Genomic DNA, 26,540 nt, shown 5'->3' on the forward strand with positions numbered 1-26,540 from the left:
TACTACTAAGTGCTGGGCATTGTTGTGTGTGCCAGAGAAAATGGAGATAAACAACATATGGAGCTTACCTTTCATTAAGGGCTGGGATTGGAGAGGGTATAGAGATAGAAAACAACAAATAAATAAAAAGAATAACATATTTTTTAAAAACTAATAAGTGCCACTTGGGAAATTGAAGTAAGATTATGTGAATGCTAGTGAGAGGCTGCTTTAGGTGGTATTGCAAACTGAACTAGGCCATTTGGTCAATGATAACCCTTAGATTATTTTTGGTTGGTAATGGGAGTGGCTAAAGAAGTTTGAAGAGGATGAGTGTTAGGTCTCCCCCACAATTTCACAACCATGTTATAAGAGAAGCTACTGCAGACCGAATTACACCCTCATAGAGACATTCATGAACTAAACTTCTACCAGGAGTCAAGTGCAAAAACATTTCATACACCTATTCTGTAGGCTCAAAGAAATCCCAGCTCTCTGTCCTTTTAGGTGCTCCAAAAATTACCAAGATTCCAGAGGCAGGATTCTTACTACCCTGAAAGCCCAACAGCAACCAGAATTTTCCATAATTCACAGCTGGCTGATGATAGAATAACTTGGGATTTGACTTAGAGTATCTCCCCGATGGGTAAAACCTACAGACTCCACTGGATTCGTATACTCTGTACATACAAGGGAGGGAGAATGTTTCCCACACATTTTAGCTAGGCCAGTTGCTGTCCTACTTTGGGTTCTCCCAGAAGCAGAACCCTGAGACAAAACCCTGGGTACAGCTATGTTATTTCAGAGATGATTTCAGGAAACACAAGTGAGGGAATAGGGGAAGTAGAACAGGGAAGAGAGGAAAGACAGCAAAGGTTTTACTAAGGAGAGAGTTATTGCTGTGAGTGGTTGGACCTTAACCCATCAGGGACCCTCTGGGACACCATGTGGAGCAAACCTCAAAAATCTTTCCACCAAAGGACTGGGAGACTGGGGTATTTATCCAGTGACTCCCATCTCCTATCAGTTGAAGTTTGCCCCTGGGGGCATTAACTCTCCTGGCTGGACCTGCTTTTAGCAGAGCAAGCTCCAGTGGCGGCAGAGGAAAGAATCAAGCAGAAAAGAGAAAAGACACAGGCACTTGAGGTGGGAAGTGGCCAAGCTGTCAGACACTGTCAACCTCAGATGCAGGTGAACCCAGATGGGCAGAGGGGTTATGGGGTGGGGCACCCTCTCACACGGTTGTTGAAAATTTCACAACAGAACTCATTTCTAATTTATCAATAAAATTCCATTTCTGACATTCACCGTGCTACTTAGCCAAGTGTTGCTCGTTGATCTAGACAAAAATACCAGAAGCTCTGACCATGGGCCTCCCAGCTAATGGGCAACCCTCACCCTGCACTGTGCATTCTTGATTGAAATGCTAGAGGTCCCTAGGTTATAGCTTAACCTAGGTCTCACACATATAATACCACACTTACATGCTGGGGTCTTTTAAGGTAAGTTACAGACACTCTGACAGGTAGGTAGCCAGGGAAGGTGTCTCGGAGAGGTGACCACAAAGCTGAGATCTGAATGGCAAGAAGGAGCCTGCCAGACAAGGTTGGACATTTTAGGCACAGGGACCAGCTCTTGCCACTCCCTCCCCCTCCCCACTCCTTCTTCCCTCCCCCTCCCCACTCCTCTGGGCATGCCAGAGCCTTTTTTGCTTTTTGCTTGTCTGGACCTGGAAAACAACGCTCACCTGCCTATATGCCTACAATCTCCTCTTCAGGCTTCAAAGCCCTGCTCAAATATCCTACTTCCTCATAAACTCTCTTTTGACAACTTCACTGGGGTCTTCTGAGCATCCAAGGCACTTGATCCTACCTCTGCCTTAGTATTTATTATGTTGTGTTATATTTTGCTTTTGTATGTTTGCCTTCTTAAGAAGCCTTGCTCGTCTTCAGATCTCTAGTCCTCAGCCCTATGCCTGGCTCCTAGTAGGTGCTCAATAAACATTTGTTCCACGAATGGTATCAGCAGGCTGGGCAGGGAAGGGCAGGTAGTCAGGATAATTAGCCAGGGTTGATTCCTCTTCCTAAGTCACTGCTACCAAGTCCTTACACCCCCAGCCCAACACCTCATCCCCCGTAGTACCAGGAAGGGAAACGGTAAGAATGTCTGAAAGGGAGAAACTGTCTTCTGCGTGCTGAGCACAAAGGCAAGTCTTTAGGTATATGCTGTGGGGGAGGTTTGGCCCTCCATGGTTTAATGTGTAACTGGTCACCTTTCCTGAATGTCAATTTCTTTTATTTGCCTGTAACACATTCACCTTGCTCAGTCTCCTTGGTTACAATGCGCAGCTCCAGTCCCACTGCAGTCGCTCCACAAGCCTGCCCACCTCCACTCCATGTTGATTGACAGAGGCTTTGACACCTTGTCTCCAGTGCCAGGGGCCCAGGGCTAGACTTCCCAAGTCTCCCAGACATGCCCCCAAACCGTCCCTGCCCAGGGTCCAGCTCCTAGGAGCCTTGGGTGTTCTTTCAGAGTAAGAGCCTAGGGGGCACGGCCTGTCCTGTGCCTTGTACAGTGGAGGTACTGAAAGAGTGTCTGCGGAATTAAACCAAATTGCTATCCTTCTGCTAAGTTGCCTTCATGTGAAGATGGCCTGTCTCCTAGAAGAGTTCACACTAACCTAGAAGCTTGCCCACCTTTCCTTCCTCCTTTCCTTCCTTTCTTCTACAAATATTAATTGAGCATCTAATATATGTCAGGCACAGAGGGGCCCATGGTAAATAAGCCATTCCAGGCATCTCTTTTACAGTGATGACCTCACAGTGGGGTGGGGGAGAGACGAGTCAACAAATCAACAAGGTGACCTCTAACTTTGGGAGATGCTCTAAAGGAAATAAGCAGAGGCCCCAGACAGAGAGGAGAGGAGACAGGTCTGCTCTGTAGAGGGCAGTCAGGGAAGGGGCCATTGGAAGAGGTAACAGAACACCTAATGAGCAGTGTCAATGTCTTAATGATATAAAATTTTGTTTCCTAAAAAAAAAAAAAATCTGCAGCTAACGACATAAGGTTAACATTTCTTCCTTTTGGTGGTGAGTACATAGGTATTTATTACCTTTTGCACTTTTCTGTATTAAAAAAGCTTTCTGCATTAAATCATCTAATTGAAAAGTTCTACTCCAACAGTTGACAATTTGTGACACGTGAGCGGTAGCTCATATGAATGACAAGTAGCCACCTTGAAGCATCATCACTGGGTCCCTGAATGATCCTCTGACCCTTGTCGTGTGGCCACCCAAGACTTTTTCCTTTTCTTTTCCTGGCAGACTCTTATTCATGCTTCAAAACCCAGCTCAAAGAACACCTTCCCAGGGAAGACTTCTTTTACCTCCTCTTAAGGAGAGTCAGGTGTTCTATGGATTGTGGTTGCTCAGTACATTGCTTATGTATTTCTAATAAATCTTAGCATACTGTATCATAGTTTATTTGTTTGCATATATAGAATATTACAAGGCATCGTCTGAATCTCATTCAACTCTTTATCCTTGGCTTCTAGCACAGAGTACATAGTAGCACATTGTAGATTCTCAGTAATGTTTCTCCATGATGCCTGTTGGATGAATGAATGAATGTTTAACCTTCAAGCAACAAGCTCTCAAAAGAGTATTAATAGAAGATATTTGCACATAAGGAATATGCTAATTAAAGTTAGTTTTATTTATTCATTCACGCAAACTCAGCAAGAACCCCATTTGGCTGCTGCTAATGTTTAGTGTGATTTACTATAAGTACTAGAAATGTAAAAAATGTGTTTCTTTTAAAAGGAAAGCCACAGTTCCTCCTGGTTTTCCCCACCTCCCTCCTTCCATTTGTCTGAATTAGTAAAGCTTTACTTTAGCTTAGGCCTTTTCCTGAGACTTGTAGGCTTGTGGCATGGTAATTTAATTACTTCTGAGTCTACTGTAGGCAAATACCAAGCAATCTACGGGGAAAGATTATGGAGTTCCAGGTTATTTATTAAGTAAGCTTTGGTAGTCCTTGTGGTGGCAGTGGTAACCCCACCCCTCATACCTACCCCTTGGGTGTCAAGTGCTGGGAGGGAAACCCAAGTTTCTCTAGATCTTGGAGTGAGCCAGCAGGAGGATGGCAGGACGCTTTGTATAAAGACCAACCAAGACAGAGGGATGCTTAGCTCCTCCCCAAACTCTAGGTTCTTCCTGGAGGGACACAAATTCATAAACACAGAATGGCTTTGTTTTCTTTCCAGGAAAGAGTTGCCCCCATCATTGAGCAGGTTGTGGGGGAAGTGTAGGTCTGGAGTGGGACTAACTTGTTTCATGTCCCAGCCATGCCTCTTTCAAGGTGGGAATGTTATAGGGCCTCCCTCTGCCTCAGTTTCCTCACCTGTAAAATGGGGATGAGAATGGTATCTCCACTTCATAGGGTTGCTGTGAGGATCAGATAAGCTAACATATGTAAAGTACTCAGAACAGGACACATAATAAGTGCTCAGGTGCAAAAGGAATTCTTCAAGAAACTCATTCACAAGGCCCAACTGATGTTGAGAAAGAGGATGATCTTCATTGCTACCCCTTGTCCCTTGGCTGTTTCCTCACCCCTGTCCCGTCTGCCTGGGGGTTATTATGACCTAACTACATGAATAGCATTTTGTAAATTGCAATAAAAAGTATGCAAGGTTTTTTTTTTCTGGCCCAAAGACTAACCATTTGGGGGAAGGTGAAGGTTGGGGCTTGGATTACAGCTAAGGGGAGACAGTACCAACTTATCATACACAAATCAGAGACAAATGGAATAACCAAAAATACTAAATCAAATTCACACTATTGATACTGACTAATGTTTGTGTTTAGGGATTCTTAATTTATGAGGTCTCAGGATTTTTCTGCTCATTTACATCCCGTTTACATTAATTAACTGGCTCCCAACTTGCATTGCCATATTTAGCATGAACTCTCCCCACCCCCTACACACACCAATACATCACTTAGAACGCTTGGGGATGTAAGTAATGGAAAAAAAAACTAATAGGGATTTAAGTGATTAAAACACGCATTATCTCCTATAACAAGAAGTACATGATTCCAGGGTCGATTTTGGTTCAGCACGTCACCGATGCCCTCAAGGACCCATGCCCTTTCCCCTCTTGTGCTCTGCCATCCTCTGCATATTGGCTTTTCTCCTTCAAGCTTCTTTCTTCATGGTGGCAAGGTGGCCTCTGCAACATTTCCCATCTCTCTCTCTCTCTCTCTCTCCCTCTTGCAAATGTCCCTTCTCGCCAAAGAGACTCTTCCTTAAGTCTCATTGTCTAACTGGGACATAAGGCAGCCTCTAGCTGTAAGGAAGGCTGGGAAAACCAGATGGCATTTTCAGCCTCTACAGTGTGTGACGGGTCCAGCCAGCCAGGAAACGCAGTGGGAGAAGACTGTAGGGTAGCCAACCAATCATGTCTGCCAAGCTCCCTCAAGCTCCTCTTCTAGAATTCTCATCTATGTTCCCTTTTCCCAAAACCTCTCCCAACTCACATTAACTGGCTGGTTATTTTTTCCCTGGAAAAGGGTCTATGCCTTCCTAAGTCTGTTCTTTTTCTGGGGCTGCTGCGTATAGCTGCAAAGGTAGTGATCTGCATGATCCTAGGAAGTTCATGTGGACCTCACATGAACGGTGCCTCCTAGAATTGTGCAATGCACCACCTACTCCACCAGCAGCCCTGTGGACCATTTCTCACTCATCCTACATCGATCTCTGACCTCACCCTTCACCTTCTTACTCCATATTTCATAATTCATCAGTTTTCATTCAGTCAGTCAATAAACATTTATTGGTTACCTACTAAATGCCAGGACCTGTGATAGGCATTGGTTGGTAGTGGGACAGAGGATGAAATAAACATACAAAAAACAAGTCCTCATCCTCTAGCAGCCGCATCCCAGGAATGGAGACCAATGTGTGAGCAAATATTAACAGTACCAGGTGATAAGTGCTGTAGCTGAGTGTGCCACACAATCCTGTAGGAGTCCAGAGGAAGGAGTGGCTGAAGTTGGGAAGGGCTTCCAGAGGAGGTAACATTGGAGCTGGGTTTTGAAGGTTGCGTGCTATGTTCCAGGCAGAGGTATGAAAGAGAATGCAATGTTGTAGAGGAAAAAGCTCCACATGGCAGGATACAGTGAGAGATGTAACCAGGAATATAATACACAGAGCAGAATTATTCACTATAGATTAGAGCCAGACAAAGGACTTGGATTTTATCCCATGGAATGTAGAGAGCCATGCAAGCGGGAATCCATGGCAGAGATGGTTCAACAGTGGCTAGGAGCACAGCCTTTCCAGTTAGGTAGATGTGGGTTCAAATCCTGACTCCCACTGGGTGATCTCACTTCATTCTCTGACTGCCACTTTCCTGGATGATGAATGGGGAAAAGTATCCCTGCCCGAGAGGGTAGTCGTAAGGATTAAATAAGGCAATGTAGAGCTTTACACAGACCCTAGCACACAGCAGGTGCTCAGGGCATGGTGCCTTATTTCCATTATCACCGCTTTGCTGTAGCACGAGGCAAATACACAAGAGAAGACAGTACACAACTCAGGGCAAAGTGGCATGCGGTGGGTGGCTGGAAGGAGATGTACTGTTGGCGGTGGGGAGACCAGCAGGTCAGACCCTGGTGGGCAGGGAGTGGACAGGCAGGACGTCACACTCATGAAGAATGAATAGAAATTAGGGGAGAGAGAGAGGGAAGGCGGTAGAGCTAGGAATGCACCCCGCAGGGAGAGCTTATTGATGGGACACCGTGTAGCCTGGGTGAGCAGCAGGGCGGGGTCACTTGGGGTAAAGGAATGGGAGAAATTGGGAGAGGGGGGCTGGGCCTGGGGGGTTTTGATTTGTTGACTTGGCCCCTTGTTAGGTCTCCTGTTATTCCTCCGTCCCTGTTCTGGTACCTCCCCTTCCTCTAAGAGTGTAGGACCCCCCAAGAGGGTTGCAGGCCTGCATCAAAAGGCTGGGCAGTTCCCAGGCAAATGGGGTTCCTGGTCAAGAGGTTCTGCGTCCACTGAGGGGGGTGGGTATTTGCTTCAGTGGGGGCACCTCCATTCATGGCTGACCGTCTAGGAGGGGATCAACTGCCCCTCACACCTCCTCCTCCCATGCAAGACATCCCCAGCCCACATCCCTGTGGAATGCCCCCCAGAGGGAAAAGCCAGCAGTGTCCCAGCTCCGCCTGGCCCTTGTGTGGAACGCCAGTGCCCACGATGGCTGCTCCCTGGTCTCCTGTGTCCCAGCGGGAGATGATTAATGACCCAGCTGCACCGATGTGTTGTATTTAGGTCTGTTCCTGAGAAGATAGATTTTTCTTTCCAGATCAAATGAAGGCAGGCCCCTCCTGGGCTGCGGCGGGTCCCTGCCCACCCCTCCCCATGGCAGTCTGTGAGGGAACTCTGGAAGGTAAATGAGTTGATAAGCCGGTGAGAGCAGGGATGATTGTACCTTCAGTGGCCCTTGTAAACAGCATAAAGTCACCTTGATGTGCCAGGACTAATGGCGCGGGGGCAAGCCTTACGGGGTCCGGCGGCACCAAGCCAGAGCAGGAGCCTGCATGCCTGCGGCACGAAGACGGGCTGTCAAGGCTGCACCTCCCTCTGAGTGGGTGTCTTTCCCGTGGTAACACCCACTCAGCTGTGTCTCATACTGAATGCAAGCCCTCCTGAACTTTCAGCTGCTTCCTCTGTAAAAGGCAATGTTGAATTGTCTTCCCCCAAATGATGTTCAAGTCCTAACCCTCAAAACCTGTGAACATGACCTTATTTGGAAATAGGGTCTTTGCAGATGATCAAGTTCAGGTGAGATCATTAGGGTGGGCCCAATCCACTATGACTGTGTCCTTATGAAAAGGGGAAATTTGGACCCCAAAACAGACACATGCACAGGGTGAACGCCATATGAACAAGAAAGCAGAGGTTGGGGTGATGCTTCTACAAGCCAAGGGGATGCCAAAGTTTCCTAGCAAACCACCAAAAACTAGGAGAGAGGCCTGAGACAGATTCTCCTGCATTCCCTCAGAAGGAACCAATCCTGCCAACATCTTGATCTTGGACTTCTAGCTTCTAAGAATGTGGGACAATCAATTTCTCTTGTCGTAAACAAACTGGTTTGGGGTACCTTGTTATGGCAGCCCTAGCAAACGAACACAGGGAAATAATAATTCTCCCCTTAGGTTTGTGTGAGGAGGTCACTGGGGAACCCATGTGAGGGAGCTGGCACATTGTGGGTGCTCACAGAGAACTGTCCAAGCTTCAGGCCAGGAGGCTCACCCGAAGACACAGGGGCCAAGACCAGGGTGGAGGCCCACAGGTGGAGGCCGGTGGACCACATGAAACAAGAGGTGCTGCAAAAGGGTCAGGCTCCTGTTTCTATAGGACAGACATGTGGGCGCAAGAGGTTAGGAGGAGGCCACACATTACGTGAGTTCATTTACAGGATTTGTCCACAGTAGACAAATCCATTCAGACAGAAAGCAGATTCGTGGTTGCCAGGGGGTGGGGGGAGGGAGAAATAGGAAGTGGCTGCTACAAAAGGGGACAGTGTCTCCTTCGGGGGTGATGAAAACGTTCTGGATCCAGATAGTGGGGACGGTTGCACAACATTGTGAATATATTAAATGCCACTGAACTGTGCACTGTAAAATGGGTAAAACAGTGAATTTTGCATCATGTGAATTTTAAATATTAAGAAAAAGTATATATTGCATGCTAAAAAAAAGAAAGATTAGTACAGAAAACTCAAGAAGTCCCAGAGTTGAAATCACCTTTGAAGGAGGAAGGAGAGCTCATAATCTCAGGGAATAATAGGTTCAGTAATTGGGGTTTCCGTGATACTTTGGTCACTTTTTTCAAAGCCGTGTTCTGGTCAGCTGCTGGATAGTAGCTGGAGGTAGGATCCTCAAGTCTTCCGGGATCCTGAGATACCAGGACGCTCAGAATACTCAAGGTGGGCAGAGAATCTCTTGGGAAAAGGGAGGGGGTGGTGGACGGAGGGGCGAGCAGGTTATGAACCTGACCCTTTGGGTGGTAAGGGGGTCAGGGTCCTCTGGGCGCTCCTGTTCTTCGCCTCACCCACCCATAAGCTCACACACTAAAGCCCCCAAGTCCCCACACAGTTTTCTCTTCCTGACCTCTGACCTCTGGCCAGGCTCTGCAGGCAGAGCCCTTCTTGTGGTCAGGCGCTTGCCCTGCCACTGCTACCGCCTCTAGCTGTGGGAGGAGAGCCAGAGCACGCTGAGTAATGTGGCAAAGGTAGGCAGAGGTGTGCGTGGGGGCTGGTAACGCTCCCTGAAACATGTATGGAGGATTCTCACGTGCCAGTCACTGTTCTAAGCATCTCCTTGCATTGAGTCATTTTGTCCAAGTGACAATCTGAAGAAGTAGACACTTAGAATTTCCACATTACAGATGGGAAACTGAAGCACAGAGAACTTACAGGATTTCACCAGTTTCCCAATACTAAGTGGAAGAGGCAAGATTCCAACCCCGGGAGCCCCGATCCAGAGTCCGTGTTTTAACTGCTGGGGGTGTGTCTGCGTGTGCATCTGCCCAGGGCGCCTGGCTCTGGAAGCTAGAGAAGCTTTAGAGCCTCCTGAAGGCAAAGGCCTATGGTCTCCCATGACGATGACCAGCATTTCAAGGGAGCCCTGCGTGATCAGAGGGATGCCGGATGGTTATCAGATGCCCCACCCCCCACCCCGCCCAGGGCCGCTTAGCGGGAGCAGACACCAAGGCTTGCTTCATTGAGCTGGGAGAGCTGAATCCCTGGGAATAATTCAGAGATCAGCCTGGAGGTAAAAAGCCAAAACCCAAGTCCCACAGGAGCTTTCTAAGGAAGATGCCTTTTAGGAGGCGTGGCTTGGTTCAGTGCATTCACTGAGCGCCTACTACAGACAAGGCGTGGTGCTGGAGGCCGGGGAGGCTCTGGGAGAGGCTGCAGCCACAGAGAAAGACTCACGCATGATTTCTGCCAGAAGTCAGGGAAGGGTCAGCAAGAGTCCGAATAGGCGCAGCTGAAAAATTTGAATAGAAAGCAGATAAGTCTTTGGTCTGCATCGGAAGACAAAAGTTTTCCCCTGAGAAGGAGCCTGGCAGTGAATGTGGGTCCAAGTGGCCAATAGCCCCAGTCATCAGCATGGGAATTGGTCTACAACCCTGCCTCTCAGCAGGGTTATCGGACTTCCTAGCAACTACGCTCCCCGGAGAAGCCCATGAGTGCTCAGGCCTGATTAGAGGGAAGTGCTTGGTGGCCACACTGGCCAGGAACCCAGAGCACAGAAGTTCTCAGATGAAACTATGAATAAATGGTGTGTCAGTCAGACGATATCTGCCTAAAGTCCTACTCCTAACTCTCTACCTTCCTAGGGGCTCTCTCATAATACAGACATTGTTCTAGAGAGAATGTCTTAGTCCAAACGCGTAACTCAAATGGTGGGTATCTTAGGCATCACTCATTCACTCATTTGTTCATTCATTCATTCAATCAGTTAGTCAGTCAATCCTCACCCAGGAAAGTCTTCCTATGTGTCAGGTATCATGGTAGCACTGGAGATGCAATGGTGAATAAGACGAACACATGTCTTTCCCCTCTGAGAGCTTATATTCCAATGGCAGGTTATTCGTGGAAATGTTTGATAAAATCTGATAACCTGCATATTAAATGGGCTTTGACTTCAACAGCCTGGGTACCCTTAGCCTCAGAGTTTCTGTTAACCTGGAGAGTAAAGAATTAGATCTAACGTGAAGAGGAAATTCCACTTCATTTTTTTTAAAAGTTGGAGATGGGGAAGTTCTAAGGATGATAAAGTGCCTGTCCCTTACCACCAGCAAGGGGCTGGGCCTATCCATCACTCTTCTTGAAGGGGGGAGCCTCACCTGAAATTCCACCTAAATCAGTGCGTACAGGTAACCAGATCATCAAAGGTAGAGGACCCTTGTGTGGTCAAAGCACGTGGTCTCCAGATGGCAAGATGGGAGTCCCCGGGGTGATCAAGAGCCCACCTGGTTACTTGTTGGACAGTTCACACTTCTGTCGTTTCTCCACAACTCTCCTGCTTCCTGGAAACTTTGCCCCGTGGCTCAGCTTTCAGAGATGGGCTGGACCGCCCTGGGGAGGCTGCCCCACCTTTGCAGAAACTGGGGCAACCAGTGTTTCTTAGAGACTCCTCAGTATCCCAAAGACTGGGGCTCATTTCCCCAAGAAGAAATTTTTTCAGACAATTCAGTCTCCTAGGAAATCTTTCTAGAAGAAGCAGAGACAGCAATGCCCCCATGGCCTTTCAACCTTGGGCAATTCTTCTGTCTGGAATGTCACCCCCTGTCCTTTTAAAAACCCATTACGTGCTGCGAGTGGGCCCGCTGGGCCCTGCCTCACCAGGCACAGGTGATGCCTGTCCCAACCCCTCACCTGCAAATCCTACCCCCACCCTTCCTGGCTCCAGGAGCCTCCTGCGTGTCCCCCAAGAAGCCTGCCTGGCCTCTGGGCTAGGAAAGCTCTGTCTGTTCCCTCCCTTCCTCCTGATCTGGCAGGAGGCATGGAAACTTTCGTGGAAAGCACTTGTGCTGACGAATGCTCCCAAGTCAGGACTTTGACTCCAGCCCTGACCGGGCCAGGGGCTCAGGGATGTGGGGCGGGGCCTCTCCTTCACAGGGTCAGGACCTCCTGCCTGTTCCCCCCCTTGCTGTCTCTGCCATCACTCCTTGGCTCTCCGGTGACACCAAGTGACTGCTCCACCACCAGAGAAGTAACTGTCTTCCACACTTTCTCTCTTTTTTTGTCCTCCCCGCCCCACCATCTCCTCCTGCCCTTTATTGTATATTTTTCTCCCCCGCCCCTTTCCAGTGCCCATCTGTGTAGTCTGCGTGGAGCTCTGTGGAGTTGAAAGTCTAGAGCCTTTTGGTGTTTTGTTTAAGACCTGGTTATGGTTGTGGGATTTTTTTTTTTTTTTTTTTTTTTTTTTTTTTTTTTGTCAGCTGCCTGTTATATCAATCACGGAGTCGGGATCTATTTATAGGTTGGGAGTACTGTGTCCTTAGTCACAAAGAGACACAGACAGGGGACTGTCAGCTGGTGCCGGAGGAGCTGAGCGACAAGCCATCAGCGACTGGAAACAGCTGAGGGGGAGACCCTTCCCTGCCAGCCCTGTCCCCTCCCCAGCCCCAAGCATGTAAGTACCGGACTTCTCCCTCCCCTCTGCCCCAGACTCTGCCCTGGACCTTCCTGTCCTTTTTCCCACACACACCCCCACCCCCTTCTCTCCTTCTCTCGCCCTCTCTCTTTTTAATGGATAAAAATATCTCCGCATGCCTGCTCTTTCATCCTGGGTTTCGGCACCATTGAGCATCTCTGGGTGGCCCAGAGGAAAATGTTGCCTGTCACAGACTGTCCTGGGAAGGTCAGAGGGACCAGGAATGGCTGGTGGGACAGTTATACAAACTTATTTGGAATCAGTACATTCTCTTTTATTTTTGTGTTTTCACTGGGAAAAAGTTAGTAAATCAAAAGGGCAAGGGAAAGTTTACATGCGACTCAGTGGGGTGGTTACGTCTCCCAGCCTGAAAACTTTTATTTGCTGGCAGCTCCAGCACTGGGTGAGCTGGGAAGGTTCCAGAGGGAAGACCCATTTCACACAGGACAGGTGATGATGGAGGGCTGCCGGCAGGTTCGGGCTGAGCCCGAGAGCTTCCAGGTTCAAGGGGAGTCTTGACAGTCCCAATGGCCAGCTTTTCTATAGCGCCTTAAAGGAAAATGACTTTTTTTTTTTGCTGCACAGGGCAAGTTTGCTTTGAGAAGTAGGGATGAGAGCTGACAATTTGTCTGGCCTTCCGGGCTTTCGTTGGCTCACTGATTTGGTGTGTTTTCTTCATCCTGAAAGGGGAACTTGGGTGGGGGGGCGGGTGGGGAGGAAGAACGTCTGAAAGGATAGAAGCCAGGTGTGGAGTGCCACGGAGCCCTTGCTCTGCATCCTTCCCGAAGGAAGAAACTTAGTATCACGATCCTTGTCAAAGCCATGCTTGTTTCAGACACTCAGAGCACAGGCTCTGTGAGCACACTGGTGGCTCCCAGAGATGGCTGTCCCCAGGTGTTGCCCACTGGTCCACACAGCTAACATGCCACCAGCTTCCTGTGGAACATTTGGGACTTTAGTTTCTGGAAAATGCACAGTGTTAACTAAAAATGCTACACTTGGGGAGATTTGCTATATATTATTTACGAAGAAATAGTAGTACTATTTACTAAATAATAAATTTAGTAAAATTTAATTTACTAAATTTGGAAAAGAATGTGATGATGTTTAAGGTATATGATATACAACTTTTAAAATGCATCTGTTTTTACGAGTCGAATAATCCCTGAGTTTCTATTTACTAAAACAATGCTTACCGTATACTATATTGCTAAGCACTACTTCTTGACTTGTTTGGGAAAACAGTATCCTAACAAATCAATCTTCCCAACAATTTAAAAGCATTAAACAAAGCAGATATGTCTGGATTGCTTTTGATTAAAAACAAAATTGTTTTAGCAGCAAATCTAACGATGAAAGTTAAATAATATGGACACACACATATATTTAGAGAGGCAATTTGGTCTCATTTTTATTTTGACCTTTATGAAACTTTCGCTTTCCTTCTCTTGGTTCTTTATTTTTACCAGTATTTACTTAAGGTTATTAATGCCTTTAATCCATTCATTCATTATTTTGGAGGACAGAATGGGGATCAGGAAGGAATAAGAGATTAGAAAGTACACTTCACATGTTCACTATATTCATTGGTAGAGAAATTAGAATAAGGATTTTGGTGTAAAATCGGGGGAAATGTCACTATTTCAAACCTAGTAGGGAAAGTAAAGTCCCAGAAATTGAGAGAAAAAAAAAAAAACAGGAATTGAGCATATTACATACATAGCATTATTATTTTCTCTATTCCAAGGACTCTGATTTAATAAACATATCCTGTAAAGGTTTCCCACAATAATACTGAAGTGGGATTTGGTGGGTGATCATTAATTAAAGCTCAAGTGAATCAAACGATTGAGACCTTACATTCAGAAATCTCAGCAGTCTGCTGTTGGCAAAATTGAACTGTTAGGACTTTCTGATCTCAATGGCTTTTTAGGAAAAGTGTGACATTTTTAAAACCTTTTCATACAAGAGCAAATTGTTCCCTCCCCTTCTCAACATGCACCCTGGAGCCTGCTGGCCGGTGATTAAATGCACTGGGAGAGAGTCCCGAATTTCTGAGCAAGTCCTATGTTCTCATTAGCGTTAACAGTTGAGAGGGAAAAATATTTGTTGGCACATTTAGACAAGAACTGCTCCTTCCTTTGGCAACCTGTGGCTGCTTTTAGGTGGGATGGGGGCTTGTTTGGCAGTGTGATGGAAGGCCTGGCTTTCATCCTCAAGTTCAGGATGTGGCTTTTCCCCTTTGGGCTTATTTATAGCGATGCAGTTGGGGAAACTTCAATGTATTTGCATAAGGCAGCCTCTGATTACTTAGTTTCTGCTTCAATAACGATTCATTTTATGTGGACCAAGCTGTCGTCAATCTCATTTTTTTCCCAAACTGATTGCTTACATGTAATTGGTCACAGGGCTGTCTGTGACTTCAAGTCTGTAAAATCTCACCCATTCCATCCTCATTTTTGTTTATTTCTTTGACGTAAAGTTGCAGTTGCCTGTGTACATGCTGTCGTTTTATGTGTTCCCCCTCCTCCCTTGAGCTTGTGGAAACCCAGCCCTGACCTCCTCCCAAATTGGGGGCAGTGGGGCCAATGAGCAGGTTCTCTGGACGCAGCAGGCTCAGGTACAGGACCATCAATCTCGAGGAAGAAGGAATCGCAAATACCTGGAAAACGCTCCCCTCATTCAAACAATTTTCCAGAGCTGAGGTCTCTCCAAATATCCCACAAATAAAAAAATGGCAGCTGGCAGGATTTTTCAGCCACAGACCATGTACAACTCTTTCTCCCCATCACTTCACCTCTACAGTGTATCTGTCCATCTTTTTCTTATCTCTACTTTTACATTTCATTATCTTCCTGCGAGCTGTCGCTCTCTCTCCCCCCCTCCTCCCTTTCCTCCCCCTTCTCGCCTTCCTGAAAAACACATTTCTATCTGGCATAGAAAATAAACTCAGATTGTGGGTAGTTATGTTAATCTAATTCAATCCTCAGCGGGTTAAGAGTGAAATTCTAATAGTGGAGCTGTTGAGGGCTTTTTTGTTAATGGCTTGGGGATTACATTGAGTTAAAGGCTCATTTCCTAATCAAACAGAGAGGGAGAGAGTGACTCCGAATATTTATGAGTCTCCCAGTGAGAGTTTAAACATTCAACTCCAAAAGCAGGGTTTCTGCAGGAGGAAAGAGTTAAAACCCCTCAGGGCTGCTGGGGGAAAAAATTAAACCGGTTAAGCCATCAGCACTTTCAGGCTGCTGTACAACTTGGGCCAAGTGGAAGGTGGAGGGGAGAGAGGGGAATCATTTCACAACTGAAGATGGAAACTGTGACAGAAGCGCCGAAAAAAAGTCCCCCGTAACAGACATGGATCCTGGGTTCACCAAGGGCCTGGAGGGCCTGTGTGCCTTCAACTCCCCCAATCAATTCTCCTCCAGTCCGGAGGTAAGCTCGTGGAGACAGGAGAATGGCTCAATTTACCAGCAGCGGGAGAGTTCCCCCAGCTGCCTGGTGAAGCTGGCGGGCAGAAGTCTCCCCCACTTCCGTCTTGCCTCTGAAGTGCTGAGGGCTGGCTTCCCCTTCCAGAGCAAATTCACATCCCCACGAGCTCCCCCTTTGCTATGTCATCGGTCTGGGTCCCTCGGTCCCTTGGCTTCGCTCTCTGCACACCAGGACCTCAAAGCCCATCTGGATGGCTGTGCCCAGGAGAAAGCAGGTGGAGAACACCCATCTCCAGCCAGAGAAGGCATGGAGCAACTTGACCAAGGTCAAGCAAAGTCAAGGCCAAGCTGAGGTCAGGAGTCTGAAGTTCTGCACAAGCGTACGATAGAGGAGAGGGGAAAGTCAGAGCCATATGGCTGCCAAAACGTGCCCTGGCTCCCCCAGAGTGCAGTTTCCTTCCCCAGCTTCGGGAAAAAGGGCAGGAATCCCTCATACAGGAGGATTCTGACTGCTCTGTGTACACTTGGCCTTTATTCTCCACCAGCCAAGTGAGCAGTTTCTAGTCCTTTCGCTTGGGTCTTTTTTCCTGCGCCACAAGGTCAGTCAGCAGAGGCTCTGGAAGCCATCTTTCTGTCCACAGGGTCCTCTGGCCTTTTGTTCCCCTCCAACCTGGGCACTGTTCTTTCTCTTAGTGCTTCATGCTCAGTGGCCGTGAGGGCTCTTGCATTTGCCCTTTCTCAAGTCAGGGTGGCGTTTGTAACTTGTCTACACCAGCTTTTCTGCCTTCCTTACCTGGTTGGCATCTTCCTCTTCTTGGGGCCCCAGGTGATGTCCCTCCATCATCTCATTCACCCCTATGGGGCGATTGCTCCCATGGGTCTCCCTCACTGTACCAGGAACCCCCAACTGCAGGGGCTACGTGACATTCCCCTTTGTAAGCCTAGCTCATCGTTGCACATTCCTGTCCTCCTGCCCTGACAAGTGCCTCCTGCGGACGGCACGGAGCTGTGGTTAAGAGCGTACACTCTGAGTTAGACAGCCAGAGTTCAAGTTCCAGCATCACCTTTTCTCAGCTGTGAGACTTGAGCTCTTAATCTCTTAAGGTCTCGATTTTCTCATCTGTTAAATGGGGGTATATATAGAACCTACCTCATAGGGTTGTCGGGGAGATGAAATGCATGTGAAGTGTTAGCCCTTTGCCCTATTAATAAGTCTTAGCCCTTTTATTTGCTCAGCACAGAGCAGTCACTTCTGCACACATCATGTCACACCACTAAAAACAGGTCCCTATGCCTCCCACTAAGGGGCTATATCCTAGTCAGCTTGGACTGCCATGACAAATTCCCACAGACTGGTGGCTTAAGCAACAGAAATTAATTTTCTCACAGTTCTGGAGGCTGGTCCAAGATCAGGGTACCAGCGTGGTCGGGTTCCAGTGAGGAACCCCCTCTTTTTAGGCCATCTTCTCGTTGTGTCCTCACATGGAAGAGAGAGTGAGAGCTCTGGTTTCTTCCTCTTCTTAAAAGGACATTAATCCCATCATGGGGGCTCCACCCTCATGACCTCATCTAAACCTAATTACCCCCCAAAGACCCCACCTCCAAATACCATCACATGGGGGATTAGGGCTGCAACACACGAATTTGGGTGGGGACACAAACATTCAGTACCTAACAGGCTATTTTTCCTGAATTTGGGTGGGCAGAGCCCTGTGTCAGCAAGACTTCCAGCTTCATCCTCCAATGGGCGATTCCAAATGGAAATCAGAGTTCAAGGCATACTGGGAACATCCTCCCCCCAACCTAAAAGGAACTTGGGGCTTTAAACCACTCTGGGAGAGCAGAGGATGTGAGCCGGGCTTCAGGCAGCAATCCTAAGTCATGGGAAGAAGGCTTGACTCTTTTCTGCTCTGCAGAGACAGAGTTTGGTGAACTCTCTTGGCCTCACTCACATTCCAACGAACAGCTTTGTTCTTGGGTCTCTGAGTCATCCTGCACCCCTCTCTGCCCTACATTCTCAGATGGCAGTTCAGGCTCTACCCTCACAGTAGGCCAGGCCAGTCCTGGCTGTGAGGCCCACTGGGCTGTGTTTTCAAGGCAGCAGGTGCCAGCTAGTCCTCTCTCTCAACAGGGTCACTTGACCAATGAATCCAAGAGCCATGTGGGTGTCACCAGAGTTCCTGCCAGAGGCGTGCTCTCCTGGGCTGCCCGCAGTGCCGATGTCCTTGACCCTCCCTGTGTGTCTTTGTAGAGAGTCTATGCAGCAAGGCAGTGAACCCTCCTCCTTTTCTTCCCCCACTGATCAGGGGATCGGAGTATGTATGCAGCGCCACCCAAACTTACAAAATGCCCCATGTTCCTCTCCCTGCCTCCTCTCTGCTCTCCCTCCTAGAGCTGGAGATGACACTACTAAACACTGGAATTGTCACAGCCTACCTTTTGCCTCCTTGCTATTCAGCTTTGGATGCCCCACTGCCAAGCGCAATGCCTGGCATACAGTACGTGTTCAATAACTGCATGCGAAGTGAATTGCATGGAGTCTCTCCTCTCAAGGGGGCACTCCCAACCCGTTAATTGTAGGGAGGGGGCAGTGACTTGAAGTTATGAATGTCCAGCTGCCTTGACTACATCAGCTCATGACCCGTGGACCATGGTCTTTGCCCCTACCCTTCTCTGTCCCTCCTGTCTTCACATTCCTCCATCCAGGAAAAAACAAAGAATGAGGTGTGTCTTTTATGCACATGTGGTCAAACCTTCCCCGGAATTTTATGCTGTTCAGTAAGGAAGCTTTGTCTAAGTTGATGTCAAATTTAGTTGCTAAACTGGTACCTCTCCTGTGATGCTTTCCCTCATCTGTCACGCCCTCCCCTCTCCCCTTTCCGGGCTGTACCTGCTTCCTCTGGCTGTTCTCACTGTGGGGTCCACATCCTCCTCCTTTGCTTTAATCACGCTGGTCCCGGTTGGTGCACATGAGAGGGAGACCCTCCTTCTGAAGTGCTCCAGAGTGTCTGCTTCCATTAGCACAGACAAAGCTTTTGAAAGGTGGCAACTTGGGAACATCATCTTAGGCACTGGATTCTTCCCAGAACAGCATTTCTGCTCTTTGGGAAGTCAGGGGAGAAAAGCTCAGGCTGCAGAGGGTTAAATGAGAGCAGTGAAAAATCTAGGCATCTCTTGGGGACTGGTCGCTGGCTGAGACAATTGATTAGCTTGGCTTAGTGATCTTTCTAGCAATATTCAGGAGTGAAATTATTGCTGATTAGACTGTGTGTGTGTGTGTGTGTGTGTGTGTGTGTGAGTTAGGGTTCACAGCAGTGAGGAGGGTAGGATAAGATCTGAGAAAGCAATGTTATGGATTGTTTGCGCCTAAATCAGTCTTAGGAAGAGACCTATCACCCCACGTGTATCTGCAGTTATATTAGAACTCTATGTGGGTACGAGTCAGCTGGAGGAGCAGGATGAATTGTGCACAGAATCTCCCTGGCCATTTTCTTTTCGACTCCCTGTGACGTTAGAATTATTCTGAAATAAAAAGTTAAAAACTGGGAATTCCCTGGCGGTCCAGTGGTTAGGACTCCACGCTTCCACTGCCAGGCACCCAGGTTCGATCCTTGGTTGGGGAACTAAGATCCTACAACCCTCGAGGTGCGGCCAAAAAAAAAAAATTAAAGAGCGAAGTCACCTGGAGGGAAGCCCACTGTTGAGGGCTGCTTCTATCTGTGGCTCTAGTGGATGGCGGGCCAGCCGGGTACCCCGGGCAGAGGCAGGTGCCAGGCGGGTTCACTCCCAGATCAGTGATAATTGAGGTGCACAGTCTCTCAGGGCCTCAGTTCCCTGCATCATAACGTGAGGGATTGGACGAGATCTCTTAGGCCCTCCAGCTCTACAAGTTTACATTTTAGAACTGTTCGTGGTAGACCTGGTTCATGGTACTCCTGACATAACAAATAACGGCAGCTCAGACCGCCTCTGTCCCTTCTTTTTTATTTTTTTATTTTTTATTATTTATTTTATTTATTTATTTTGGCTGCGTTGGGTCTTTGTTGCTGTGTGCGGGCTTTCTCTAGTTGCGGCAAGCGGTGGCTTCTCTTGTTGCGGAGCATGGGCTCTAGGCGCGCGGGCTTCAGTAGTTGTGTTACATGGGCTCAGTAGTTGTGGCTCACGGGCTCTAGAGCGCAGGCTCAGTAGTTGTGGCGCACAGGCTTATTTGCTCCGCGGCATGTGGGATCTTCCCGGACCAGGGCTCGAACCCGTGTCCCCTGCATTGACAGGCAGATTCTTAACCACTGCACCACCAGGGAAGCCCCCGCCTGTGTCCCTTTAATGCAAAACCTTGGTCCCAGACTTGGCTTTGGGGGGCTCTGTGCCTTTACCAACTCAGTCAGTCCCTATTATCTATCATCTTCTTCAGCCTGTTCTCTATCCTCACCTCCCTCTGTCTGTCAGTACACCTGGGCGATGAGTGGAAAACTGGTCAGGCCTTCTTTTTCAAAAACAAATATTGTATAAACTCTGCATTTTAAATTTTGTTTTCAGTTGGTGGCAACCATAGTTTTATACCTCTGTGGTCCTAATACTCCTCCCTCACAATCCGCCCCAGAAGTTGCATCCGGGCCTCTAGGTGTCTGGAGAAGCCCCAGCGGCAGGGCACCTGCTGCTCCTCAGGGTTTGCTCAAACCCTTAGGTGGGAGCACAGTTGGGATTTGGGAAGAGAGTTACCAAACAGGGTGACCTCAGCAAGTCCTTAACCTCGCCCTACGTTCATTTCTTCACCAGCAAAAGGGGCTGAAACCTGCTCTGAGTGTCTCATGAGATTGGCGTGAAGCTAAAATAAGAATCAGAGGGCAAACGTTCCTTAAGAAAGGGACGTGCTTACCTATTTTAGACTAACTTATTCTCCTGCACGGTGACTCCGTGCAGTGGTGGGGTGGTGACAAAACGAGCATTAGAACCACGCTGCCGGACCCATGTCCTCTTGTACTAGCTGTGACCTTGGACAGGTTTCCCACCCTCTCCACTCCACGCTGGGTTTCCTCATCTGTATAACGGGCATGGTAAGAGCACCTCCCTCGCGGAGTTGTTGTGAATTTAAAGGAGACCCACGTAAAGGCCCTTGAACAGTACCTGCTAGATAACAAATTCGGAAAGCCATTGTTGAAGATGATGACATCTTGGCTGTTGTCATCGTTTTCTAGGGTCCCATGCCAAAACGGCCAAGAGGCAGGAAACTTTCAAAGTTTCCCTACATTCCTCCCAAAGTCCCCCTGGGTAGCTTACAAATGCAGCAGATGGTGCTACTCTAGAGGTGATTTAAAGACATACCTGGTCCTCTGCAATTCCCTGCACTTCCATATCCAGTAACCAAGTGGGCATTCTCCCAGTGCCTGCCTGGGCTTTGGGGTGATCTGGCCAAGCCTGTCATCTGCCATGGAAATCTGTTCTCCATGGCCTAGCGTACATGGCTGCTGAAGTCCAGGTGTGAGGTTGGAAATGGTTTAGATGGGTTGTCTTGTGTGTCCATGAGTGCAGTGAAGTCACTAGAGTGTGTTTTCTGTGCAGGGCGAATTCCTCCTCCTGTACAATGTAACTGAGTGGGGATTGCTTATTTTCCATATATTTGATGGTGCATATTTAGGGAGTGCTTAGCAAGGAAAGAAAAATGGGAATAAGTAAGAGCAACTTCTGATGTCTCCAAGGGGGCCCGATTTGTGTATTTCAAGGGACCTGTAGAACCAACATCACGTTCTTAGGGGAAAATTCCAGATTCAGACTTGGGACCAGCCTGTGTGTTTGTGCACACGTGTTCACGTTAAGGGTATCGTGGTCAGTCATCCCGGACTCTCTTCTTTCCCCATCTCAGGCTGAGAGCAATCTTGAAGGAACATGTAATTACTGTTTACTCTAGGGCACTCAGTTGAGAACACCCTCATGTAATGACTCTTGAGTTAATTCTGCCTTCAGATGCCCATCTGCTGCTGCTCCTTTGGAAGTCAGTGGAAACCAAGCACCACGTGGAAAAAAGGTCATGAGACGGATATTAGTCCCTGCAAGGTCAAGGTTTACTCTTGGGCAACAGAAGTAGTGTGGTGGCATCTTTCTCATGCAGAATCTTCACGCAGATCTCTGCCCTTAGGGATAGATGCTTCGAAGCAGAACCAACCATTAATCGAATGAGCAGTCTTGGTGGATTTGAGGAGTCAGCAGCACTGATAAAGGAAAGGCATTCGGAAAAATTCTAGAGATAGGATTGTAGCATTTATTTAAAGTTTTAAAACATGCAAAGATGCTGTGCATCACCATTTTGGGGGAGGGGGATGAATTTGCCTGATCATTGAAGGTGCGGAATGGGGCAGAGGGAAGGCCGGTGGATGCATTATAACGAAACCTGTAGAATCTATTTGCTAAAAATATCTGATACATTACTTTGAAATATGACACTCTAGTGATGCAGTTGGACACTGTTGTGGAGGCCACCAAACTGCTTACGGAAATAAAACTGGTTTGTGTGGCAGTATATTGAGTGAGGCTTTAGATTCGTTTCCAGGTGCCCGTACTGCGCCTAGCTCTGCCACTGTCTGATGACTTTGTACAAGCCACTTGATTTCTCTCTGCCTCTGTTTCTTTTTTTTTTTTTTTTATAAATTTATCTATTTATTTATTTATTTTTGGCTGTGTTGGGTCTTCGTTTCTGTGCAAGGGCTTTCTCCAGTTGTGGCAAGCGGGGGCCACTCTTCATCGCAGTGCGTGGGCCTCTCACTGTCACGGCCTCTCCTGCTGTGGAGCACAGGCTCCAGACGTGCAGGCTCAGTAGTTGTGGCGCACGGGCCCAGTTGCTCCGTGGCATGTGGGATCCTCCCAGACCAGGGCTCGAACCCGTGTCCCCTGCATCAGTAGGCAGACTCTCAACCACTGCGCCACCAGGGAAGCCCTGCCTCTGTTTCTTTATGTGTAAGAGGAATTGGTGGACTAGATAACTTCCAAGTGCTCCTCTTTTGCTCTGAACCTCCCCAGTGCCCCACCTAAACAGTGATCATCTTGAACCACAGCTGTTTGTGTGGTGGTTTCCCCTCCAGAACTAAAGCTCCATGGGCAGGGACTGGTGGTCCCATTACCCAGCACAGTGCCTGGACATGACAGGCACCCAACTTGCCTTTGAAGGTACTAATGAAAGAACTGACACAAGTAAATGCCAACTGCCTAACCCAGTATCAACTTGTCTGTTTCCAGAAATGCCACAGGCCTGGCTGATGGTTCTTAATGGCTTGAATTTCCACCCTCTGTGTCCTCCCTCATTGGTCAGGGGTGGTGGTTCGTGCCTCCATGGTGTGAACTGGAAAATCTTTTAGCAACATGTAAATCGAGCTGCCTAAAACCAACCCTCTGAAAACACCGTTTAGGAATGACATGATTTCCCAACTGCCATACCTACTTCTTTGTATGACCATTCTGCTGTCTGTTTCTGTTCTTTTTTCCCTCTCTCCATCATACTCTATTAATTTAAAAATATTACATTTGGAGACTTGCTAAATAAAGAGACCTCAGAGCACAAAATATCCCTTATCCATTTTCTGGGTCCCTATGTGCTTCCTTATAAAAATTTTTTTCTTATTTTTTTACTAAATGGCCTTAATTTTATCATTAATCTCTGTGTGACAATTCTTTTACTCTGTCTAACTTATTTCTAAAATATTCTCCCATAAGTCCCCAACTCTACTCCTATTGATCCCTGGTGCCCCTTTCACTTCTGTCTTTGCTGTTTCATAAAACTTATAAAGTGATTCCTTTATAAGTTGGACCCTTGATCTCAGTCCTTTCCGAGTCCTCCACCAAAATATCCCAGGAGGACGGTTCTGACAACTGGACTTTCACAGTTCAGGTGGTCTTGGGTCGCTGTCATTTCTATACTGAGCCTGGGGACATACTTTGTTGTCTATCCCCTAAAACTCATATTTTCTTTAACCAGCAGTTTTCCCATTGCAGATGAACCACATTACGAATTTAAAGCCTTAAAAAAATCTTCAGCATCACTCTTTTGCGCCATATTGTGAAGGATTCCACTTTTTTTTCCTTCTCACCGCACATTAACAATACCATTACCTGGAACCTAAGCATGACATTTCCTTGAGACATTTCTTTACAGTTTCCTTACATTGTTGCTTACTGCTTGCTTTGTTTCTTGGCTTTTTCATGTGTCCCACCTCTGCAAGTACTCTTCGGAGTACGGGAGAAGAAAAGAGGCATTTATCAAGGGCCCATTATATGCTGGAAACTTTACATAGTTTATCTTACTTGGCCCCTGTACCGACTGAAAGATGTAAGTATTATTATTATTCCCATTTTACAGAAGAGGAGTCAGAGGCACTGAGGACCTTGCTTAAGGTCACCCAGGTAGTAAGCTGTATGCTCTGACATCACCCTCCACAATAGACTGCAGGGCTAAGTGCAAGCAGACAACCAGTGAAAACCACACCAGTACCCTTTGGTATCATTTACATCAACATTGAACTTGGTCCAACATTTGCAAAGTTTTAGTGTTTGTATTTATTTTCTTGAAAAGTGTCAGATGTGCCCCTTAACAGACGTGTCAAGAGATCCTACAAATCTAGTTTTTCTTCCCCAAGTCCCTGCGTCCTTGGAAATAGTACAACACAGATGCTTCCATCAAGGGAGTCCTCTGTTAATCACCCTTAGCTCTCCTTCGCCACTACTAACAGTCTTTCCGCTATATCAATTTTTTTTTTTTTTATCACATCTCTTCCTAGTGTGGTTTTCTTTTTTTTTTTTTTTAAGGATTTTCTTTTTTATTTATTTATTTATTTATTTATTATTTTTGTCTGTATTGGGTCTTCGGTTCGTGCGAGGGCTTTCTCCAGTTGCGGCAAGCGGGGGCCACTCTTCATCGCGGTGCGGGGACCGCTCTTCATCGCGGTGCGCGGGCCTTTCACTATCGCGGCCCCTCCCGTCGCGGGGCACAGGCTCCAGACGCGCAGGCTCAGTAATTGTGGCTCACGGGCCCAGCTGCTCCGTGGCATGTGGGATCTTCCCAGACCAGGGCTCGAACCCGCGTCCCCCGCATTAGCAGGCAGATTCTCAACCACTGCGCCACCAGGGAAGCCCCGCTATATCAATTTTTTAAACCTCTCTAGAGGAACTGGGAACCATATTGGTAACATGTGGACCTAACCTGTGGCTAAAATGGGTAGACTTTAAAAGCTCCCATGATGCGGGCTTCCTCTTTCAGAAAGCACGTTCCTGTTCCTCCTGCTTTATTCTGACTGTTCCTTGCCTGCTCCCCCATCACCTGTCCCACTTCTGCCTTTGTATCCTCCCTCCAATTAGCCCATAGACAGTGTTTTCATTCCCTTTATGTTTCCTGTTTTGTCTTTTCCCCCACCTTCCTCTAACCACACGTCATCTGTTTTGACTTTGTCTTCTGAGAGCTACATCTACTTTGTAAACCTGACACTGGTGCTGCACCCCTCTCCCGCCATCAATATCATCCTGACTTCCTGTAGGATGTTGTGTGTCCTTCCCTCTTGTGTGAGCTACACCAACCATAATCCACCACACTTTTTTTTTTTTTTTTGAGGGAGTGAAGTGAGGGAGGAGGGGTCTCTCGCCAATGCCAATGCCACAGCCTTGGATGGCTGGACTTGCTGCCTAGTCTCCTGTGATCTTTAGCTCCTCTTGATCTGCCCACCTTGGCTCTCGGGATGCTAATCACATTGCAGAGCAGAGTTATAATATCTCCCAACTTAGATGGAGTCCAGCATGCGCTCACTGTTTGGGACAAAGAGTTTATCATCTCCCTGTCCGTGACCTTCCGTGGGTACAGGTTCATCAGGTTTCCACCTTTTCTCTGGCTTCCTTTTCTCTCTCTTTTTTTTTTTTTTAACATCTTTATTGGAGTATAATTGCTTTACAATGGTGTGTTAGTTTCTGCTTTATAACAAAGTGAATCAGTTATACATATACATATGTTCCCATATCTCTTCCCTCTTGCGTCTCCCTCCCTCCCACCCTCCCTATCCCACCCCTCTAGGTGGTCACAACCCACCTATCTGATCTCCCTGTGCTATGCGGCTGCTTCCCACTAGCTATCTATTTTACGTTTGGTAGTGTATATATGTCCATGCCACTCTCTCACTTTGTCACAGCTTACCCTTCCCCCTCCCCATAACCTCAAGTCCATGCTCTAGTAGGTCTGTGTCTTTATTCCTGTCTTACCCCTAAGTTCTTCATGACCTTTTTTTTTTTTTCTTAGATTCCATATATATGTGTTAGCATACGGTATTTGTTTTTCTCTTTCTGACTTACTTCACTCTGTATGACAGACTCTAGGTCCATCCACCTCACTACAAATAACTCAATTTCGTTTCTTTTGATGGCTGAGTAATATTCCATTGTATATATGTGTCACATCTTCTTTATCCATTCATCTGTTGATGGACACTTAGGTTGCTTCCATGTCCTGACTATTGTAAATAGAGCTGCAATGAACATTTTGGTACATGACTCTTTTTGAATTATGGTTTTCTCAGGGTATATGCCCAGTAGTGGGATTGCTGGGTCGTATGGTAGTTCTATTTGTAGTTTTTTAAGGAACCTCCATACTGTTCTCCATAGTGGCTGTATCAATTTACATTCCCACCAAGAGTGCAAGAGGGTTCCCTTTTCTCCACACCCTCTCCAGCATTTATTGTTTCTAGATTTTTTGATGATGGCCATTCTGACCTTAAGGGGCCCTCACAGCCTACAATCTGCCTCCTGAATACAGTGGGTAGGGGGCGATGGTACTCACTTGTCTGGCCTTTGCAATGAAATGCAAATGGATGTTTGACAGTCACTGCTACGATTTCCAATGTTTCATGTTTCCCCCTTGTCCCCAAGCCAC

At 47.3% G+C, this 26,540-nt stretch overlaps 1 protein-coding gene across 3 annotated transcripts in view; it reads left to right on the top strand.

Annotated features, from left to right (window-relative positions):
• Nucleotides 1-12,082: 12,082 nt before the first annotated feature.
• ESRRB (estrogen related receptor beta) overlaps nucleotides 12,083-26,540 on the top strand; it is a 176,478-nt gene continuing 162,020 nt past the window's right edge. For all 3 annotated transcript variants that reach the window (XM_007184514.2, XM_057542132.1, XM_007184513.2), the window contains exon 1: nucleotides 12,083-12,194. Coding sequence is in view for 1 of the 3 variants with exons in the window: in XM_007184513.2 (XP_007184575.2) it covers nucleotides 12,193-12,194 (2 nt within the window). In the remaining 2 variants the exon portion in view is untranslated. The remainder of the gene's footprint in view (nucleotides 12,195-26,540) is intronic.

Source organism: Balaenoptera acutorostrata, chromosome 3 (assembly GCF_949987535.1).
Source record: "Balaenoptera acutorostrata chromosome 3, mBalAcu1.1, whole genome shotgun sequence".
Taxonomy (NCBI): Eukaryota; Metazoa; Chordata; class Mammalia; order Artiodactyla; family Balaenopteridae; genus Balaenoptera; species Balaenoptera acutorostrata.